At 43.9% G+C, this 23,397-nt stretch overlaps 1 protein-coding gene across 1 annotated transcript in view; it reads right to left on the bottom strand.

Annotated features, from left to right (window-relative positions):
• The window catches only part of LOC127572828 (FYN-binding protein 1), a 114,403-nt gene that overhangs the window by 6,265 nt on the left and 84,741 nt on the right, over nt 1–23,397 (bottom strand). Inside the window, exons 11-17 of the mRNA XM_052020482.1 lie at nt 23,037–23,106; nt 21,104–21,250; nt 18,383–18,414; nt 15,801–15,861; nt 8,201–8,303; nt 6,367–6,529; nt 3,334–3,367 (exon numbers count right to left, since the gene is read on the bottom strand). Of these exons, the coding sequence (XP_051876442.1) occupies nt 3,334–3,367; nt 6,367–6,529; nt 8,201–8,303; nt 15,801–15,861; nt 18,383–18,414; nt 21,104–21,250; nt 23,037–23,106 (610 nt within the window). The remainder of the gene's footprint in view (nt 1–3,333; nt 3,368–6,366; nt 6,530–8,200; nt 8,304–15,800; nt 15,862–18,382; nt 18,415–21,103; nt 21,251–23,036; nt 23,107–23,397) is intronic.

Here is a 23,397-nt window from a genome sequence, read left to right as displayed (position 1 = left end):
CTGTACTACCTCAATGCACTGTGTAATGAATTGACCTGTACGATCGGTATGCAAGACAAGTTTTCACTGTACCTCGGTACAAGTGACAACAATAAGCCAATACCAATACCAAAACCAAATGTTGGAACTGCACTCATCCAGACAAGTGGAGAGAACTCCTCCACATTCCTCCTGTCTTGTATCTTGTCGATGCTGGAAAGTCTTGGGGGTGTCAGACGATGAGTCACTTGCTACAGGATACCCAGACTAACCTGCCTTAGGTCTTAGTTTAGGAACCATAACAGGATGTTGCAGGATAGAGATTTTGTAAACAGCGTTTGAAAGGTTGAATTTAAATTAAAGATCAGGTTCTTGAAGTTGATAATCCTTAAATGACTTCCAGTGCCAGAGGCAAAGTTTGAATATGCTGCCTGAAGTGTGTACCTCAGTTTCTCGATAGATTGGGAAAATTGTAGCACTGGCTCCAGGGATTCCAATTATAGGGATGGATTGAGGTAAGAAAGGTAAACATCGCCTTTAGAGATATGATTAGAAGTCAGCAGACAAAAATGTTTTATCCAGTAAATGCCAAGGAGATTAGTAGGCACCAGAGCTTGGCATTGCTACCAGCCAGTGCGGGGGATAAAAGCTGTAACTTGTCAGCTAGCCTACAGCCCTTGCCATCTAAGTAAAGTTATTTGCAGTCAACTTAGAACATGGAGACAGTATCAACATCCTTTAGGCCACACTTGACCTATTATGTCTCTGGCATGCTCCTATATTAAAGATACGGTCCTTGTTCAATAAAGCTGCCCCAATGTTTATCTGTTGTACTTCATATGATCATTGATCATAGAATCATAGAATCGTATATAGCATGGAAGCAGGCTCATTCGGTCCAACACATCCATGCTGACCAGTGGGCACCCTGTCATATTAATCCCATCACCCATAGCCCTCTGTCCCTAAGTGATTCAAGAGCACATCTAGGCACTTCTTAAATGCTGTTCAATTACCCAGCTTCAGCCAATCTCTCAGGCAGTGCACTCCAGGTACTCACTACTTATATGCCCTCTAAATCTCTCCCCCCTATGTCCTCTAGTTTTATCTCCCTCTGACATGGGGAGAAGTTTCCTGCAGTCTGCCCTCTCTGTACCCCTCATCATTTTATATACCTCAGTCATGTCCCCTCTCAACCCCCTCCGCTCCAGGGAGAACAGACCCAGCCTCTCCAGTATATCCCTGTAACTGAACTGCTCCATCCCAGGCAACACCCTGGTAAATCTCCTCTGCACCCTCTCCAGCACTATCACACCTTTCCTGTAGTGTGGTGACCACAAGAGCGCAAGGTACTCCTGCTGAGTCTGATGAAGGCTGTATAAAGTTGGAGCATAACCTCCCTGGATTCACTTCACTGACTAATGAAGGCCGGTATTCCATATGCTTTCTTAGCCATGTTATCTATCTGCTTTGGATATGGACTTGTACTCCAAGGTCCCTCTGTTCCTCAATACTCCCCTAAGTGCTACTCAGGTGTATGTCTTAGCCCCATTACAATGCATCACCTCATATTTATCTGGATTAAAACTCCACCTGAATCTTTCATCCATTTCAGCAACACATCCATCTCTCTTCAGCCAAAGCCTACCTTCCACACTACCAACAACTGCACTAATCTTCGTGTCATCCGCAAACTTACTGATCACCCCTCCCACATCCATATCCAAGTTATTCACTTATACTACAAACAGCAAGAGTCCCAGCACTGATCCTTGTGGGTCACCACTAGCTGCAGGCATCCTAACCCTCTACCATCACCCTCTGTCTCCTATTGCCAACCCAATTTTGGGTCCAGTTTGCCCAACTTGTCCTGGATCCCATGGGCCCTTAACCTTTTGTAAACCAAATCTCCCGTGTGGGACCTTGCTAAAGCTTTAGGAAAGTTTGTATAAATCACACCTACTACCCCTGCTCTCATCAGTACACATTATTGGCTCTTCAGAGAATTCAATCAAATTGGTGAGACAGGATCTTCCCTTGACAAACCCATGTAGCCGTCTTTGATCAGTCCCTAACTTTCCAAGTGATCATATAGTCCTCTCCCTCAGAATCTTTTTCCAGTGTCTTCCCTCCCACTGACGTTAGGCTCATGGGGTACGTATAATTACCAAACTTTTCCCTTGCTGCCTTCCTTGAAAAGAAGGACCACGTTATGCCGTCCTCCAGTGTTCTGGTACCTCACCTGTGTCCAGCAAAGATTTAAAATATCTCAGCAGAGCCCCAGCTCTCTCTTCTCTTGCCTCCCATAGCAGCCTGGGATAATCCTATCCAGTCCTGGGGGTTTATCACACTTTTAAGCCAGCCAAGGCATTGAGTACCTCCTCTTTTATGTATGAGAGACTTTCACCCACCCCTTCACTGAGCTTCTGCCATCTACAAAGTCCTGTTTTCCTTGGTGAGTACCAATAAGAAGTATTCATTTAGGACACCCATCTATACTGTCTGTACAGCTTGCCTTCGTTGACCCTAATTGCGTCCCACTTTTTCCCTGGTTATTCTTTTGTGCTTAGTATTCATAGAACACCTTACAATTTACCTTTAATCCTGTCCGCTGGTGATTTCTATGACCCTCCCTAGCCTTCCTAAGCACCCTCACTACTTGTTTTATGTTGACAGACCTCCCCAACATTAGCTCCCTATATCTGTCATATGCTCCCTTTTTTTCTCTTTATCTAACCTTCAGTATCCCTCAAACATCCAGAGTTCCCTGTATTTGTAACATCTGGCTTTATCCTTACAGGAACATGTTGGCCTTGAACTCTGCTATTTATCCTTTGAATACTTCAGTTATTCTTGCTCTTTCCATTTAAGAGCTGTGGAAAGCTGTGAATGTTATGTTTAATTTTTTATACTGCACGAAATTAACTTTGTTTCCATCTCTTTTTTGGAACAGCTTCTATCCCACTGTTATCAGACTCTTGAATGGACCCCTCATAAGCTAAAAGATGAACCCTTGAACTATTGATCTCTGAACCTATCTTGTCGTGGCCCTTGCACCTTATTGTCTGCCTACACTGCACTTTCTCTGTAACTGTAACACTTTATTCTACATTCTGTTTCCCTTTTTACTACCTCGATGAATTTATGTACGGATGATCTGTCTGGATGGCACGCACCACAAAAGTTCTTCACTGTATCTCTGAACATGTGACAATAATAAACCAATACCAACACTCCAAATTGAACAGAAAAAGCTCAAGGAGAAGGCTGAAAAACAATCAATCGATAAAGAGTTTATCCCATTGGGACCCTTAGACAAGAAATCACAGTTATTTTATTGTGACGTGTACTCACCCTGTTACTAAGTTGACTTTTTGAACATATCCAACTGCAGGTTTTTGAAAAAGAAGAAAAAGAATTATATCAGTAACATACAGGCTGACACTGCACCACAATAGGAAATGTTAAAAATAATAAACAGATCCATCAGCTTCCATATCAGGGCACTTTTAATCCTTTCTGTCTAAGAGAATCACTTCTTCATTCCTTCCAACTCTTCTGTTTGTTTGAACAAGTGTGAAGGACACCCACAGGAAGTCACTGGGTGCCTTTGAAGATGTGCTTCTTCTGAGGCACGTCCTTGGGGTCGAGGATAATTTGTTTCCACTCCAGCTCTGTGGGTTATGAGGTGACAGATGAGGCCAATCTGGGACCTGCAAAGTCTGCTACAGAAGGGGCAGAAGGGTTTGGTGGCACGGACAGCTGGGTGGTTGGAAGGTGGTGCCCTCCTTGTGCCATTTATACTTGGCTTTACTTTCTTAGAAGGTTCAGTAGGTTTGGCTTATCACCGAACACTCTAACAAACTTCTACAGAAGTGCTGTTGAAAGTGTCCTGACTGGTTGCATCACGGTCTGGGATGGCAATTCAAATGCACAGGAACGTAAGAAGCTGCAGAGAGTAGTGGACTCTGCCCAATACATCATGGGCACATCCCTCCCCACCATCGGGAGCATCTACAGGAGGAGCTGCCTCAAGAAGGCAACATCCATCATCAAAGATCCCCATGGCCATGCCATCTTCTAACAGCTCCCATCGGGACTTTGTGTGTGCTCCCCATGCATGGATTCAAGGTTGTCAATGCTATCCTCAATGTACCTTCTCCATTCTGAACAGTCATGAGTTGAGGATTCCCAGAGATCAAAGGGCATTCTGCATTCTGTTATTGTTTTCCCTTGTACTACCTCAATGCACTGATGTGATGAAATGATCTGTATGGATAGCATGCAAAACAACGTTTTTCACTGCACCTCAGTACACGTGACAATAATAAACCAATTTACCAATTTATGTTACCCTTTATCGAGTGGGCTTTGAGAACAGACTTGAGTCGTTTCCTCTCCCTGTCTGTAAATCTCTTGCCCTGACTGAAGTTGGAATAGTTGGTCTGCTTTGGGAATCAGGCGTCAAAGCAACGTACAGGTAAATAGAGCCTTCATTCCGGGAATGTTGGCCCAGGAGAGGATGCTGACGTTGTCTTGCTTATCTTGCCAGTGAACATTGGCGGGATCTCTCCAGTTCTTTGGGATGCCTGATATCAGTGGTGCAGGCTCAGAAGGTCATAGTTGGAATTATTGATGCCTGGTAGACCATTAGCTTTGTGCCACATCCGAGGGCTTTTATATTCAATCAACCTTTTCCTCATTAGCTAACATCTGTATTGTTGCACTGAAGGTAATGATGAATTTCATCACCGATGACTACCTCCGAGATATGGGATGTGGTACGTATCTCCTAGAGTCTCGTCATGGACTATCATCAAAGGGCAGTGTTGTATAACAGGGTCAGGTTGGTAGAGGGACTTTGTTATGCTATGTTAAGTATAAGGCTCATTCTCTCAAACAGCTCAATGAAGTAAGATCGCCAAAAGAAATAAAGGTCTGTTGGAGGAGCTCAGCGGGTCGAGCAGCACCTGTGGGGGGAGAGGAATTGTTGACGTTTGGGTCAAGACCCTGCATTTGAATCCAAAACGTCAAAAATTTCTCTGTAACTGTAATACTATATTCTGCATTCTGTTATTGTTTTTCCTTGCACTACCTCAATGTACTGCAATATACATGCAAAATAAAGTTTTTCACTGTACCTCAGTACACGTGACAATAATAAACCAATTTACCAAATTAATTCCTCCCCCCCCACAGGTGCTGCTCGACACGTTGAGTTCTCCCAGCAGTTTGCTTTTTACTCCAGATTCCAGCATCTGCAGACTCTTGTATCTCTTCATCCTGCCATCTAAACCAAGACCTGAAATCTCTCAGACATGATGGAGGCATTTGCAATTTAAAAGAATTTACCACTTTTATCATGACCTTCTACTTTAGGTCCAGAAACATCAAAAATCTATTCAGCTATTACTAGCAATGGGTAACCCTATATAATCTGTAGCTTAACTAGTAAATGTGCCGGATTGTAAAGTACTAAGAGAAGGAGATCACGAGTACACCAAACACATTGTGAATTGAGTTCTCTGTCTGATGAGCCAATGAACCAAGATTCATTTGAGACACTAAGATTGACATTTGTGGTCCTGGTGGAAAGAAATCTATTTAAGTTGCCTTCTGCAACTGACTGAAGATATGAGCTTTGTTACAAATTCCTCCACATCCTCACACATCCTCTTACATATCCACAGTTTCCTCTGCTAGTATCTGCACTGCCTAAGCTCTGGAAATCCCTCCTCATCTCTTCCTTAATGATGCTCTCAAAAACATACCTATTGGCCCAATACCCTATGTGACTCAGTTTCAATGTTTGTCTCATAATGCACTGGTGAAACAATGTTAAGGGTGTTATGTATATACAATTTGCTGTGTTTGTGGTGTAAGATAAGATAAGATAAGATAAGATAAGATAAGATAAGATAAGATAAGATAAGATAAGATATCTTTATCAGTCACATGTACATTGAAACACACAGTGAAATGCATCTTTTGCATAGAGTGTTCTGGGGGCAGCCCGCAAGTGTCGCCACTCTTCCAATGCCAACATAACATGCCCACAACTTCCTAACCTGTCCGTCTTTGGAATGTGGGAGGAAACCGGAGCACCCGGAGGAAACCCACGCAGACACAGGGAGAACATACAAACTCCTTACAGACAGCGGCCGGAATTGAACCCAGGTCATTGGTGCTGTAATAGCATTACGCTAACCGCTACACTACCGTGCGAGGTCCCTCAAGTAAAATTGTGTGTAAACACACGTCTTGGCCCACTTGTGAAGAATAAGTTTCCCAGAATGAGTATAGATGATTAAAAGAGAAAATTAAAGAATAAAAAAATCTCATCAAAGTTTAAGATGCTATTTACTAAAACAAATGAAATAAACTTACATTTTCCATCTTCGTTCCGGCAGAGCAGTTTAATGTCATCAGTGTGCTGTATAATGTCTAAAATTTCACCTGCTTTCACTGGTAGGTCTCGGTTGCCCCATTTCTTATTACTTATGTTTTGAGCGACTTGAGTAGTTCCTAGAACTCTGATTTCTCCATCGTACTGTTTGAGGGGGAAAGCAAAGGTTATATGCTTTTTTGAATTTCTAGAGTGAGAGGCCATTAAGTGAATAACAGACAGTAATGTCCAGTCATTGGTTATGTGCTTGTGCTGCAGGTAAATGAGTTATTTCTAACCGTTAGTCATTGTGAGAGTACAAGATCCTTTCCTGGACCCCACAAAGGCATTGAAAATGACTAATGTGTAAAGTACCTGTCTGTTGCCTAACTTTACAAAGATAGACAATTGTGGGTTGCAATACCATACCACAACTAGTGCTCATAATCTCGTCTTAAATTCATTGCAGGGCTGCAATGAGATGTTAAAAAGAGTTGTCAAGTTTGTGGGTGGTTTAGAGAGGATGTACAATGGGAAGACAGTCACCTTAGCAGATGGTTCAAGGACCAGGAGACTCAGTTCTTAAAGTTCAGACAAAAGGTGCGAGGGGAATGTGAGGGAAAACAAACACTGTACTGCAAAAGTAATTATGATCTTGAATTCACCCGTGAGGCTGGTGGAATCAGAATCAATCAGGTCCTTCAAAAGGTGATTATATAGGCACAGGAAAGGTCAGAGAGATGAGGGTTGCTCTCTGGGGCTAGCAGACATTCATTGGGCTGAATGGGTGACTGTGCATAATGTTCAATGATTCTATGCAAATTTGTAAGGTTATAGTGGAAAACCAGAGAATTAAGACTACAGGTCATGAACGGATGACTTATGGACACCCCTACTACATATGAATGAGCTCCCATAATAGTATTAAACTCAAAAGTCTGACGTACGTATATACGTTCACTCCTGTGAACAGCAGAACTAGTTTACCCTCACTCCACTTTTTAGTGAGTGCTCTTTCTTATCAGCCTCCTGACACCATCCATTACAATACTATGGAGGTATGATTACTGTATTGAGTGATTTTTTTTTGTATTTTCCAATTTATGGTCAAAATTGACTTATGGACATCTTTGAGTATGGAACTGTTTGTTACCCAGAGGCAGCCTGTAATTGGATTTCTCTTTCAAAGAGATGCTGTAAAATACTGAGCTGAATAACCTCCTGTGCTGTAAATTTTCTGACGTTATGCTGCATTTCTATTGTATGTCTGTATTTCAGAGAAAAGGGATATTTAGGGGCAATTTTTACGTAACAGAAACACATGAACTCATCATACGTATTACCCAATTTCAGCCTCCAATAAGATTTATCTTCCATTGAGTCTGTCAGTTTCCTTAAAGGCAGAGATAGAGTAGACAGCTGGTATCTTTTTCCCAGGATTGAAATGTCTAATACTAGAGGGCATGTATTTAAGGTGAGAGGGGGTAAGTTCAAAGGAGATGTGAGGGGCAAGTTTTTTTACAGAGAGTGGTGGGTGCCTGGAATGCACTGCCAGGGGTCATGGTGAAGGCAGATAGCATAGGAGGGTTCAAGAGAGTCTTAGGTAGGCACATGAATATGCAGAGAAGGGAGGGATAGGGTCAGTGTGCAGGGAAGAGGGATTAGATTAATTAGGAGTCATTGGTTTAATTAGTTTGGGACAACACTGTGGGCCGAAGGGTCTGTTCTGTGCTGTAATGTTCTATGTTCCATGTTCCATGTTCTATGTTCCGACTGGAAAAATAAGGTCAAGGGCTTAAAGTTCAAAACAATTAAGGAAAAATATCTAACACTTACTTTAAATTTTTTCCTGAAGTCTTTTTCCTCTTTCTCTAACTTTTTGATTTTTTTTGGATCCTTTTCATCTTTTTTGCCTTTATTTGGTGTTCCCATTTTCAAACTGTTCAAAAGACAAAGAACATAACTTTAAGGTCTTTGACTTTCACCCAAAACTTATGTCTAGGGTCTTTCTTACTGCATTTTCCACACACATCCCAGTGGATCAGATCAACCATCCTCCCATGCTGTGCCTGATCCCGTAAAAAATTCACCAATACCATACTAGACTCAGACTGAAAGTCATAAAGCTGGAATCTAAAATAAAAATGGAAAATGCTGGCGATACTCAGCAAGTCAGGCAGCATCTGGGGAGGGAGAAAAAGGATCAAATTTGTAGGTCAATCACTCGCCATTACAACAGGAAGAATGAGAATGCAAAAGTGTTTTAATCACAGGGAGGGAAGGTCCTCGTTTGACCGTCTTTGACTGTGTAAGGTGGTTTGCCAGCAATGCTCTAAAGCTTCACTGGGTTCATTTTAATGTTTAGGAGTCCAGCACAACAATGTATTAGTCACCTTCCAGGTCCTATATTCCACCGCAGGCCACTAGCCCTATAGTACAGAGCCAGACACATTCTGTGGTGGGGCAACAATCATGTAGAAGAAGCCAAGCTCAAATTGACTGCACCCCAGTACTTTTTCCCCCCTCAGTGTATCAGGAATATAACCTGTGAAGTAGTTAGGAGCTGTTTTAAGTCTAACCATCAAGTGTCCCTTTAGGATACTGCACAACACCAGAAACATGAGTGTGAACATCGCATGCTCCATGCCTTATGCCAGTTAAAATTACAACTGGAATGCAGATCATGCTCTGGGTTTCCAGTTTGCCCAGTAGTACGTGCCCAGAAAGGCATGTACTCCACTCATTATTGGGTAGGTCCATTTAGAAATGGCTTGAGCTTCAGGATATATGCCTTCCAATCTCATTTATGAGATTAGCGCTGATTTAAGCTAGTTAATGTCATATATTCACAGTTACACAGCACGGAAACAGGCCCTTCAGCCCAACTCGTCTATACCGGACAAGGTGCCTTCCTCAGCTAGTCCCATTTGCCCGCGTTTGTCCCATATCCCTCTGAACCTTTCCTAGCTGTGTACCTGTCCAAAATGTTGTAACTGTACCCGCCTCTACCACTTTCCACATACCCACCACCCTCTATGTGAAAAATTTGCACCTCAGATCCCCTTTAAATCTCTCCCCTTTCAGCTTAAACCTATGCCCACTATTCTGGGAACACAGCAGTGACCACCCAACTTATCTCTGCCTCTCATGGTTTTATAAACCTCTATAAGGTCACCCCTCAGCCTCCTTCGCTCCAGGGAAAATAGTCCCAGCCTGTCCAGTATCTCCTCATAACTCAAGCCCTCCAGTTCCTGCAACTTTTCTGCACTTTCTCTAGTTTAATCACATCCTTCCTATAGTATGACGACCAGAACTGCACACGGTATTCCAGGTGCATCTCCTTAATGTATTGTACAGCAGTAAATGGATGTCCCAACTCTTGTATTTAATACCCCATCCGATGAAAGCAAGTGTGCCATAAGCCTCCTTCACCACCTTGTCTACCTGTGTCGCCACTTTCAGGGAACTATGTACTTGAATCCCCAGGTCTCCCTGTTGTAAAACACTCCTCAGGCCCTTTCCATTCACTGTGTAAGTCGTGCCACGGTTTAACTTCACAAATGGTCCCAATAAATGGACTGGAGATCATCAAAATTTCAAATCATCAAAACCAGCAGACAATGTGAGAAATTCCACTTTGACTTTCCAGTTGCTTTTGTGATAAATCAGAAAACTTCTCCCACATGTTGATCAACTCATTTCCTGTAATCCCACTTGCTTGTACTGTCTGCCCAAGTGTGAGGAATCATGAGTAATCAAACTCTGATGTTCTTCTGCTATTCATCTTAAAAGAAATAAAGTGATCCATATCCAGCATCCCAAAAGTCCAGTTTCTTTTCCATTCATTCTTAAACTAATCAAACCTCTTCCCATTCATTTCCATTTTATATCAGCACATTTCCATTCACTCCCGTAGGAAAGGCATAAAATGCTTGAGTCATTTTCTATCTAATGATTGGCAGCAAACCATAAACTGGTGATTGGGACTTCGAAATAATCTTGCAAACCTAATCTCTCTCTGTATGTCAAAGTTGAGTTTATTGTCAAATGCCCAAGTACATGTACACACAACTCCGAGACCTGGGACTCAACACCTCCCTTTGCAAGTGGATCCTTGACTTCCTGACTAACAGACCGCAATCAGTGAGGATAGGCAGCACACCTCCACCACGATTATTCTCAACACTGGTGCCCCACAAGGCTGCGTCCTCAGCCCTCTACTCTACTCCCTATGCACTCATGACTGCGTGAGCAAATTCTGCTCCAACTCCATCTACAAGTTCGCGCTGTTATAAGACTATTGAATGGTTCCCTAGTACGATAAGATGGATTCTTGACCTCACAATCTACCTCATTATGACCTTGCACTTTATTGTCTGCCTGCACTGCACTTTCTCTGTAACTGTAACACTTTATTCTGCATTCTGTTATTGTTTTACCCTGTACTACCTCGATGCACTGTGTAATGAAGTGATCTGTATGAACGGTATGCAAGACCTTGGTACAAGTGAAAATAATAAACCAATTCCAATTCCAGTTCCAACCACAATGAAAATCTTACTTGCAGCAGCATCACAGGCACATAGCATCAGACAAGCAGCATTCACAAGAAAAACATAAATTAAACATAATTTTTACAAGAAAGAACAGAATTAGAACTAAAATAAAGTCCTTTTTAAATTCAGTTCATGTTTCTGGTTCCCTGGTTTTATTTCAGTTTGAATTGTTGAATGAACAACAGAATGGGGTGTGATACAAACAGTTGTAAATCAAATAGCTAGCACATGCAGTTCACTGATTTGCTGATCCAAGTGTGACTTTTCTTGACAAAGTGTGGCTGTAAGCAAATGGAAGGATACCACCTTCCTTCCCATTGTTTGCCAGAACAACCAAGGACAGCACTGGAGACACAAGAGCCTGCAGATGATGGAATCTGGAGCGACTCAGGGCAAAGTTTAAAGGAGATGTGCGGGCAGGCTTTTTTAACACAGAGAGTGGTGGGTGCCTGGAACGGGCTGCCGGGGGTGGGGGTGGAAATGGTGCGATAGTGGCTTTTAAGAGACTTTTAGATGGGCGCGTGAATGTGCAGGGAATGGATCATGTGTAGACAGAAGAGATTTAGTTTAATTTGGCAATGTGCTCAGTTTAGACATTGTGGGCCGAAGGGCCTGTTCCTGTGCTGTACTGTTCTATGTTCTATGTTCGATGTTCTATGTTCTAACTCCTGCCAAAGGAACTTTACAATTCTCTCCCCACCCCCACAGATGTTGCTCGACCCACTTTAGTTCCTCCAGCAGATTGTTTGTTGCTAATACCGGCAATGCTGACCGCTACGCCTTTTGCAGCACTGCTGTCAGTCACGCTGAGGTGTTGCAGCCATGGATGGAGGCAGTAGGGGCCCATTCCCACCGCAGGTGTCCCGTGCAGTGCTCCATACTCATACTGGAGGCCAAAGGCTTGCCTGAAACATTGAGAATCGGCAGCGAGTATCTTGCATTTGGGAATCTTTTAAAGTTGGAGTGGGCTCGTTCTGAGTTAATTCTTACATTATTTTAATACATAAAAGGAAGCCATTTGGCCCATCAAATCCATGATGGCTCGAGAGTAATCCCATCCACCCACTTGTTTCCCTGCAACTTATTCTTGTACATTCACATCAATCACTAATCCTCACTCCAATTCTCCTGCAGTCGATCTACAATAGCCAATAAACCTCCCAACCCGCATGTCTTTGGGACGTGGGAGGAAACCGGAGCACCCGAGGGAAACCCACACGGTCACAGGGAGAACGTGCAAACTCCACACAGACAGCACCGGAGGTCAGGATCGAACCCAGGTCTCTGGAGCTGTGAGGCCGTTGTGAAGACATAGTGAAAGAGAAGTTCAGGAGTTACACTGATTAATCTGTAACAAAACCAGAGAAGGCTGGAAACTCTCAGCAGGTCAGGCAGCGTCTGTGGAGAGAGAGACAGTTAACGTTTCCGTTCCAGGACTGTGATCAGAGTTCCGGACCTGAAACGTCAAACTGTTTCTCTTTCCCCAGTTGCTGCCTGGCCTTTTGAGTTTCCAGCCTTTTCTAGATGTGGTTTAGATTTCAAGCATCTGCAGTCTTTAAATTCCCATTCACTGATTCATGTATCTTCAGTCATTAGCAGTGGTATGCCTTTCGAGGAAACGTTAATATATTATGCATGTCTTGCGTAAGTGTTCTTAATAGTCTCAATGGGACTACAAAATAATATAGTACAAAGGGAGCATAGAACAAACCACTGGAGGAATTCAGCGGGTCAGGCAGCATCTGTGAGGGAAGTGGACAGTCGACACTTGGTTCCTCCAGCAATTTTTTTTTGTGCCAGATTTCAGCATCTGCAGTCTCTTGTGTCTCCACAGAACAAAGCGATCTGGGGGTCCGAGTTCATGAAACACGAAAGGTTGGATAGCAGGTACAGGTAATTAGAAAGATTAGGAAGGCTAACGGAATGTTGGCTTTTATTGTGGGAAGTCGTTACAATTACCAGCCTTTCTCTTGGAATTTCCAATATCTGCATTTCACAATCAATTCTGGTATCCTAAAACAAACAGTCTGTTCATTGTGGGATCTTGCTGTTCACAAAACTAGCAGCCAAATTTTCTGCATTTTAATACTTCAAGAAGCCAGTGAAACACTAGCCATTATCATGACAGGTTGTAACAATTGTCTTAATTCTTACTTTTCCTTGGTTTCTACCAGAGTCGTCAAGTCGTACAGCATGGAGACAGGCCCTTCAGCCCAATTGGTCCATGCCGACCAAGATGCCCCATCCAAGCTAGTCCCATTTGCCAGTGTTTGGCCCATAACCTTCTAAACCTTTCCTATCCATGTACCTGTCCAACTGTCCTTTAAAGGTTGTTAGTGTACCTGCCTCAACTACTTCCTCTGGCAGCTCTTTCTACATAGATACCATCCTTTGTGTAAAAAGGTTGCCTCTCAGGTTCCTATTAAATCTCTTCCCTCTCACATTAAACCTATGCCCTCTAGTTCTTGATTTCCCCAACCCTGGGAAAGATACTGAGTGTATACCCCTCACCAGCGTCCTGTACAACCGCACCACAACCTCCTTACTTCTATACTCAGTGCGCCGACTGACAAAGGCCAATGTGCCAAAAGCCTTCTTCACCACCCTGTCTACCTGTGACTCTACTTTCAGGGAACCATGTACCCCAGGGTCCCTCTGTTCTACAAAACTCCCCAGGGCCCTGCTGTTCACTGTGTAAGTCCTACCTTGATTTGACTTTCCAAAATGCAACACTTCACACTTATTTGAATTAAACTCCATTTGCCATTCCTTGGCCCTCTTACCCCGCTGATCAACACATGCTGTAATTTTTGATAACCTTCTTCATTGGCCACTACTAAATGAATTATTGAATATGAGATGAAGTATGTAAAAAGACAGACATTATAAAGATTGTCTGATTAAAGGTAGGAAATGGGTCTAATTCAAGAATACCTGAAGCTGTAAACAAAAGGATAAAGAGGGAATTGCAGAAAATGCAAGAGGAGGTTTTGACAGCCGGTTTTGATGCTGGTCATTGACTGAAGTGTTAACTTTGTTTCTCTATCCTCAGATACTGGAATTGGAATTGGTTTATTATTGTCACATGTACCGAGGTACAGTGAAAAGCTTGTCTTGCATACCGATAGTACAGATTGATTCATTACAACAGTGCATTGAGGTAGTACAAGGGAAAACAATAACAGAATGTGGAATAAAGTGTTACAAGTCACAGAGAAAGTGCAATGCAGGCAGACAATAAGGTGCAAGGTCATGACGAGGTAGATTGTGAGGTCAAGAGTCCATCTTATTTTACTAGGGAACCTTTCAATAGTATGACATGGAGTTGTATTAGATTACCACATTCTTGCAATTATAAGGACAAGGAGAAGGTGATCACCATGAATGACTACTTTCTGAAATATTCACCCAAGAAGAACTAAAAACAGTCCCCCATTAAATGAAACACAAGGGATTCGGTGGTCCAGTGATTTAGGACCATTCAGGTGAAGTACATGAAAAAAAAACCTGCAGACGCTGGCAATCTAAAGTAAAAACAGAAAGTGCTGGAAATACTCAGCAGGTCAGGCAGAGAAGCAGAGTTAATGGTTTGGGTTGATGACTCTACGTCAAAACTGGGAAGGAGACAAAAGAAGCTGCAGGGAAGTTGGGGGAGGGGGTGTCTCTGATGGGGTAAGACCGGGGTGACCACGGGGATAAGCTGTAAATAGTGTGATCTGGTCAGTGAGTGAATGGGAGCAGTTAGAGAGTGAGAACACGGACAAAAGAATGTGGGAATTGTGAAATGCGGAGCAGGGAGCCCTGCCCGGCAGGTCAGGGCACCTCCTCCACTTCCAAAGAAAAATGAAAGGACAAAAGGAAACAAATTCAATCTGAGCCAATATAACAGATGGATGACAGATACAGACCAAGTTACCTGAAGTTGTAGAATTCAATACTGAGTCCGGAACTCTGCAAAGTTCCCATGTGGAAGATGAGGTGCTGTTCCTCCAGCTTGTGTTGGGCCGTGTTGTAACAGCGCAGGAGGTCACAGACTGACAGGTCAGAGTGGGAGTAACTTGGGGAGTGACACCAACGGGAAGCTCAGGGACTGAGGTCCTGAACGCAGGTGACACCTGGTCAGCGTCTGGTTTCTCCAGTGGAGAGGAGACAACAGTGTGAACACTGGGTGCAGTTCACTGGATTGGAACCGAGCATTTGCTGGGTTCAGAATTACTGCTTCAGTTCACCTGGTTTTGAGTTTCGACCCACTAATCTGATCAGACTACATAATATCATTTTCCACTTCACCGTTGTTAAAGTAAGTTTAGCATTTCAAAATGTATGGATAAAGTACTGATGAAAGTCGACTGGAAGGGGTTTGTTAGAAATATACAGTCACACCATGGTGTCACAATCTTTTTAAATGGCTAAGCAGTGTTGGTTCTCCCCCTGATCGTCAAGCATTTTCAAATAAGTAGTAACTTGTGGTGGTCAACCCTAGGAATTCTGGTGCTTGATATTTTAGAAGCTGTTTGAGAATTAGATCGTAGATTGAGAGCAGACAGATTCCACACCTCCTTTAGTCAGTTGACCTTTGAAGATTGCAAGCACCTTTCAGGCTCAGCTTCACTTAAAGTGGTTTCAGCTTCAGAGAAGTGAGACTCCATCCCCCAAGGTCAGATTGAGGATCAGAAACTTATAGGGCCACTTGGATTTGAGGAGGAGGAATTTACAAGGATTATGAATAAAAATAAGGCTGTGGAGAAAGGATGCTAGGTTTTACCAAGATCCACCACAAACACAACAGGCTAAATGGTCTCCTGTGCTACACCCAGGATACTTATTTTAAGTGGCTCAGCTGCCAAGAACTGATTATCACAAGGGAGGGTTGATTGTACCTGAATTCGGGTGGCGGGGGTGGGAAGTCATCGGCACCAACATCATCATAGACGTCTTCGCCTGCTGTGAGAGGAGGCAACGTGAATTCCATAGCTACTGAGAAAAGATGTTTTACCACAGGAAAACCACAGTCACCAGACACAAACTCCCCATATGCCACAGGCTACTGTGTGACAATCATGTGTCATCAAACATGATACAATTGGTTTACTTTGCAAAAACCACTGCTCCCCAAGGTTTACTCCTTTTCCGACAAGTTTAGTCGTCTATTTTTTTTACTGTTGATTACAGTGGGTGGAGTGATGTGAGGGGTGTGGCAATGAGAAACTCAGGATGAGAGTCATAGAGCAACACAGCATGGATACAGGCCCTTCGGCCCAACCAGTCCGTGCCCACCCAGCTAGTCCCAATTTCCTGCGTTTGGCCCATATCCCTCCCTCCGTGTACCTATCCAAGTGCTTCTTAAATGATACTGTTGTACCTGCCTCACCCACTTCCTCTGGCAGCTCATTCCAAATACTCACCACCATCTGGGTGAAAATGTTGGCCCTTGGGTCTCTTTTAAATCTTTCCTCTTTCACCTTAAACCCATGCCGCCTAGTTTTGGACTCCCCTACTCTGGGGAAAAGCCTGTTACCGTCCACCTTATCTATGTCTCTCATAATTTTAAACACTTCTATAAGGTCACCCCTCATTCTCCTACGTTCCAAGGAATAGTTCATCAAGGATGAGTTCAGCAAGTTGTTCCCTCAATATTACCAGTAACAGCCCTTACTGCGAAGCTGACGTCAACCCTTGCTGAAACCGTTCACGTTGGATACACAGCTTGCAGTTTAAATGAAGTAATAGTCTCCCAAAGAAAGTGCGCAAGGGTCATCCAGGAAGGAACCTGAATGCTCCTTCTGCACTTTATTTGGACATCTGTTTCAGGTGAGTGGAAGAAAGTTCAGGGGAGATGTCAGAGGTTTTTTTTCACAGAGAGTGGTGGGTGCCTGGAACACACTGCCGGGGGTGGTGGGAGAGGCTGATACAATAGGGACATTTAAAAGATTCTTAGGTAGGCTCATGGATGTAAGTAAAATGGAGGGTTATGGGCTGTGTCAGAGGGAAGGGTTAGATTGATCATGGAGTAGGTTTATGTAGGTCAGCACAACATCATGGGCTGAAGGGCCTGTACTGTGCTGTACTGTTTTATGTTCTATGTTCCAGGTATCACCACCCTCTGTGTAAAACTCTGTCCCTCTGATCCCATGTAAACCTCCTTCCCTTCACCTTAAACCTACACCCTCCTGTTTTTGATATCCCGGCCACATGAAAAAGACTTTTACTATCTACCCCCTCTATCCCTCTCATAATTTTCTACACCTCTATCAGGCCACCCCTCAACCTCCTTCACTCCAGGGGAAACAAACCCAGCCTTTCCAAGCTCTTCTATAGCTAAATCCCTTCAATCCGCACAACATCAGGACTTCAGGAAGGGGGGTGCGGTGCACACGCTCCCGTTTACATCAGTGGTGCTGAGGTCAAGAGGGTTGAGAACTTCAAGTTCCTAGGAGTGAACATCACGAGTAGCCTGTCTTGGTCCAACCACGTAGGCGCCATGGCCAAGAAAGCTCACCAGCGCCTCTACTTCCTCAGGAGGCTAAAGAAATTTGGCATGTCCCCTTTGACCTTCACCAATTTTTATTGATGTGCTACAGAAAGCATCCTATCCAAATGCATCACGGCTTGGTATGGCAACTGCTCTGCCCGGGACCTCAAGAAACTGCAGAGAGTTGTGGACACAGCTCAGCACATCACCGAAACCAGCCTCCCCTCCATGGACTCTGTCGACACTTCTCGCTGCCTCGGTAAAGCAGCCAACATAATCAAAGACCCCACCCACCCCGGACATTCTCTCTTCTCCCCCCTCCCATTGGGCAGAAGATACAAAAATCTGAAAGCATGTACCACTAGGCTCAGGACAGCTTCTATCCCAGTGTTATAAGACTATTGAATGGTCCCCTTATATGATAAGATGGATTCTTGACCTCACAATCTACCTTGTTACGACCTTGCACCTTATTGTCTGCCTGCACTGCACTTTCTCTGTAACTGTGACAGTTTACTCTGTATTCTGTTATTGTTTCACCCTGTACTACCTCAATGCACTGTGTAAAGAATTGACCTGTACAATCGGTATACAAGTTTTTAACTGTACCTCGGTACATGTGACAATAATAGGCTGATTTACCAATTTGCCAAATTTACTAATTTACATCCTGGTGAATCTCCTCTGCACCCTCTCCAGCAGAATCATATCCTTAAATTCATGAGTTAGAAATTCAGGTCTAATTCCCGCTTTGATCCACACCCACTCAAGGTTACTGGGATTGACTGTTCTTAATCCTACACTGCATTTCATCCCCTCCACGGCCCCACAACGTTGGGATATAGCACTCCCAGTCCATGGTGAAACTCATGGCTGTGCTGCTAGTGAAGTAACAGTGGTCCTGGTGGGAATGTAACATGAGACCCCTGATTCCACAGCACAGAATTACAAACAAACAGGAGCACAGTATCACATTGGAAATGGCCTTACCTGCTGCAAGCTCTGCTGTTGTAGGGATGGACCTGGGGAAAAGAGGAATGCACAGAGATTTATCCCACAGCATGGAACAGTCCATGGGGAATGAGAGAGGCGAAGGAATGACACTTAAAACGTTAGATACTGGTGAGGTGGAGGCAAGATTTAATCAGGTTAATAACGGTTAGAAGAACAGACACGGGAACATTATACAAACCCAGTTAGAGATTGTCCTTCCAAAGTAATTCAGAGATTCAATGCTCAACCTGGCAATGATGGAACAGGACTCCGAGGAGAAGTTTAACTGAAGTTCAAAATCCAGGCAAATGCCAAGACCCGTAACTTAAAACTATGAATGATGCTGTCTGAATGAAATTCTTCCTTTTAATTTTAACCTGTCTTTTCAGACACTTGAAGTTGCTAATTCTAATCATCTGTGCTTTGTAACTGTGTATACCTCGACCAGGATTTTGGTTGCAGGAATTTTATAAGGTGTGACCAGCTTAATGTTGCTTCAAAGTGTGGTAGGCAGATCAAGTTTCTCAACAGTGTAGACAGGACTGCCAACAATTAAAGACTTCGATTGATGCTGGGCTCATTTCTTTCGCTCTCTCCTCATAAGATTATCTGTGATATATCCAGGAGATGGCAACCTTTCACCGTGTGAACAGGAGCTGGTGTTAAAACAGCACCGTGTCACATCTCAGAAAGGGCTCAAAGTACTTCCTGTTTCATGAACCACATTGTTCATTTATAGTTCTCCTTGGCCAATGAAGCAATGCAGAAAAGGACAGGAGCCCAGACTGGTTACCTGACCCAGGAAAGTACTCTGAGAAATTAAAAAAAAGGAAGCTGTTGTAAATCTGAAACAAAAGCAGAGAGAATGCTGAATTACTCAGCAGATCAGCATCAGTTCTCAGGCAAACAGAGTTAACATTTCAGGTCTGCCATTCTTTAGCTGAACAGTTCTAATTAACCTGAAATGTTAACCCTGTGCCTCTCTCCACAGGTGCTGTCCGACCTGCTGAGTATTTCCACTTATTGAAATAATTCCGACTCTGAGGTAAATGCTCTCAGGGGACTAATTCTGGGACAGAAATCATTAGTGAACCAAATGGGTTTTAATAGCAATCTAGCCGACTCTGCCACTATAACTGATACTAGGCTCCTTGTTTCCAGAATTATTTAATTACTCTTAGCAATGTGGAGGAACAGAGGGATCTTGGGGTCCACGTCCACAGATCCCTCAAGGTTGCTGCACGGGTCGATAGGGTTGTTAAGAAGGCGTATGGTGTGTTGGCCTTCATTAGTCAGGGTATTGAGTTCAAGAGCCGCGAGGTGATGTTGCAGCTCTATAGAACTCTGGTCAGACCACACTTGGAGTATTGTGTTCATTTCTGGTCGCCTCATTATAGGAAGGATGTGGAAGCTTTAGAGAGGGTGCAGAGGAGATTTACCAGGATGCTGCCTGGATTGGAGAGCATGTTTTATAAGGATAGGTTGAGTGAGCTAGGGCTTTTCTCTTTGGAGAGGAGGAGGATGATAGGTGACTTGATAGAGGTGTACAAGATGATAAGAGGCATAGATCGAGTGGACAGTCAGAGACTTTTTCCCAGGGCGAAAACGGCTAACACAAGGGGACATAATTTTAAGGTGATTGGAGGAAGGTATAAGGGGGATTTTAGAGGTAAGTTTTTCACACAAAGAGTGGTGGGTGCTGGCAGAGGTTGTGGGTGTAGATACATTAGGGACATTTAAGAGACTCATAGATAGACACATGAATGATAGAGAAATGGAGGGCTATGAGGGAGGGAAGGGTTAGATAGATCTTAGAGCAAGGTAAAATGTCGGCACAACATTGTGGGCCGAAGGGCCTGTACTGTGCTGTAACGTTCTATGTTCTGTGCTCTATTTGAGTTCCCCAGCCGCTGTGGTGAGACTTTAACTCTTGTCACCAGGGTAATAATTCAGCAAACTAAACATCCCACGACTATGTCCCTGCAATGAACAAGCCCCTAGCAGTCCTGTACGAGACATCTACAGCAGACAAGTAGGCAATTGCTTGAAATGGATAAACAGTCCCTCCTAGTCCAGCTTCGATCGGGTCATAATTCACAGTTAAATGGTTGATGATCCAAGTGAATGGGAGCTTAGTTTTAACAGTTTTGTACTTGGGACAATTTCAAGGGAATTGCCCAAGGACGCTAAGAATAAACCACATCATACAGACGAGGAGTGACACCTGGGCTCAGGGTTAAGGATGGCAGACTTCCTTCTCTGAAGAATTTCACTGAACTGACTGGGTTTGACACCATTTACTGGTGATATCCCATTAACGATCAGAGTGGGATTGCTTGTCCAGTCCTCACCGAGGAGGTGGGGGGGGGGGCAGAATTATTTTCTAACAAGTGGGCAGAGATTATGCAGAGGTAGACCATACACCAATTAGCCCAGGTGACTGATGGAGGTTGTTGGAGTGACAGTGAGATAATAACTTGAGAAGATGCAAGCAATAAAATAAATGGGACAGACTGAATGGAAACTGAACCATTGCCTTTGTAGTCTGCCCTAACTGAAAAGTTTGATTGGGTTAGAGTCAGTCTGCACATTGAGAAACTGGTGCTGCTAATCAATAAGTCAGTGCCAGTTCTCCATGCAGTTAGCACACAGTCTCCAATGTATTAGTACCAGATGGAGTTATTAGTAGGTTGGTGATCTCGCTATGTGGTATCTTACGGGAGCCGGCGTTCACTGTTTTCACCCTGAATTTCACTGCTCTCCTTTTCTTTCGCCTTTTTGTCTTTGACGTCTGTCTCCAGCTTCTTCTTCTTCAAGAGTCCCCAGGACCAGGACCCAAATTTTGAGGCATCCTGTGACGCAGGGCTTCAAAGTATGCAGGGCGTTATTACTGGTTAACAAACCCCGGGTGCCACTTGGACTACCCAAAACCCTTTGATCCCAAACGCTACGACTGGGTTGCTGGTAAGACATCCCCAAACTCTGACTTTACAACAAGGATCTCAAATTATAATTTATTCAACAGCTTGATCTTTGATAGAAGTCTTTTTCATGTAAGTAAAGCTCATAAACAATCAGACTAAACATCCCCACCATCCCGGCCGTGCCATCTTCTCACAGCTCCCATCGGGCAGGAGGTACAGAAGCCTGAAGTCCCACACCACCAGGTTCAGGAACAGCTACTTCCCTTCAACCATTCGGCTCTTGAACCAACCGGCACAACCCTGATCACTACAGCATAGCAGCACTATGACCACTTTGATCACATTACATTAAAATGAATTTTGTTTTTTTTGTTCTAATTGTGTTTTTTTTTTCTTGTAAAATTTGCATAATTTATGTTTAATTTGTTTTTCTTGTGAATGCTGCTTACCTGATGCTCTGTGCCTGTGATGCTGCTGCAAGTAAGTTTTTCATTGCACCTGTGCTCACATGGACTTGTGCATGTGACAATAAACTCGATTTTGACTTTGACTAATACCTGTAGCAGCACATAAAAAGTTGGAGGGACTCAGTGGGTCGGGCAGCATCTGTGGAGGGAAATGGACCGTCGACGTTTCAGGTCCAGATGCAGGGTCTTGACCCAAAACATCGACTGTTCATTTCCCTCCACAGATGCTGCCTGACCAGCTGAGTTCCTCCAGCATCTTGTGTGTTGCTCCAGATTCCAGCGTCTGCAGTCTCTTGTGTCTCCTGACTGATACCTGTCTTTACAAATTGCGATCTTGCTAACTCGGTGTGTTGGAATTCAAAACACGTTTTTTTACTGAGAGAGTGGTGGATGCCTGGAATGCGTTGCCTGATAGGGTGGTGGAGGCAAATTCACTGGGGGCTTTTAAGAGGGTCTTGGATGGGCACATGAATGAGAGGAAAATGGAGGGATATGGGATTTCTGCAGGTTCGAAGGGATTAGCTATGTCGACACAACATTGTGGGCCGAAGGGCCTGTTCTGTGCTGTACTGTTCTATGTTCTATGTTCTAAGACACGAGGATGAGATTCCAAGTGGTGGTGTGCAACTTGCACCTTGGCATTATGTTACTATGATATAATGTCCTTGTGAATGCATTCAGAGCAATGGGAGCTGTGTTCTGTTCTGGTGAACGTGCAGTGGATTAGTGATGTCAGGATCTGGGTCATTGATTTCCAGAATCAATAGTGTCATGACTCACATCCAGACCCCAACTCTACCAATGACCAGGAATGACTTGAGGTCTTGATTTATATGGCACAAGAGATTTTCCCCACAATATTCCTCGGCAGGTCCAGCCAAACATTCCCATGGTCCGGAGGATGGTTTAAAGTGTCAGGGCTTTGCAATGAATCTCAACCTCCAACCCATGTGCCCACTCCCCTCTGATGCCCGATTTATCTGCAGCCTGTCTGGTCCGGGTGTTGATTCAGCCATTGGATCACTCGCTTCACAGAGGTTCCACGAGGGCAAGGAAACTCACTGACAAAAGTCAAGTCAAGTCTGACCACAGACATGGTTTAGCCCTCACATATCTTTTATCAGGAGGATGGAAGGGCTGACTGAAATCAACTCCGCCCCTCACTGCAACCCCATGTGAAATCAGTGTTTCCAACCAAGCACATGGCTGCTTGGGTTCAAGTTCTCCCCCCAGTCCTGCAATGAATCACTGTCCACTTACTTAATGTCTTCAGGTATTTCATCCACATCATCGTAGATTTCTTCGCTGATGGGAGGCGGAGGGAAAGCCCCTGTGATGGACAATGAGACACAAAGCTATCAGGTCCTCAGCTGCAGAGGTACATGAACCACAGTCACACTGAGAAGCTTTCTTCAGTGGAGATCCCAGTTTACAGATGGGGAACAGAGGGTGAGAAGGGGATTGGGAGCAATACCTTCCCTCTGAGGGTAATCGATCTGTGGAACGAATTGGCTTGGGGGAGAGTCACAAAGCTCAGGAAATGTGCGAACATATTCCCAGCCTGTAAGAACCTGACAAAGTCAGATTTAGCTGCAGTGTGGAGAAAGCCTGTCAATGCCAT

The sequence above is a fragment of the Pristis pectinata genome, chromosome 7, assembly GCF_009764475.1.
Source record: "Pristis pectinata isolate sPriPec2 chromosome 7, sPriPec2.1.pri, whole genome shotgun sequence".
NCBI classification, from domain to species: Eukaryota; Metazoa; Chordata; class Chondrichthyes; order Rhinopristiformes; family Pristidae; genus Pristis; species Pristis pectinata.
The sequence above is the reverse complement of the archived record's forward strand: the minus strand, read 5'-3'. Positions and strand labels throughout refer to the sequence as shown.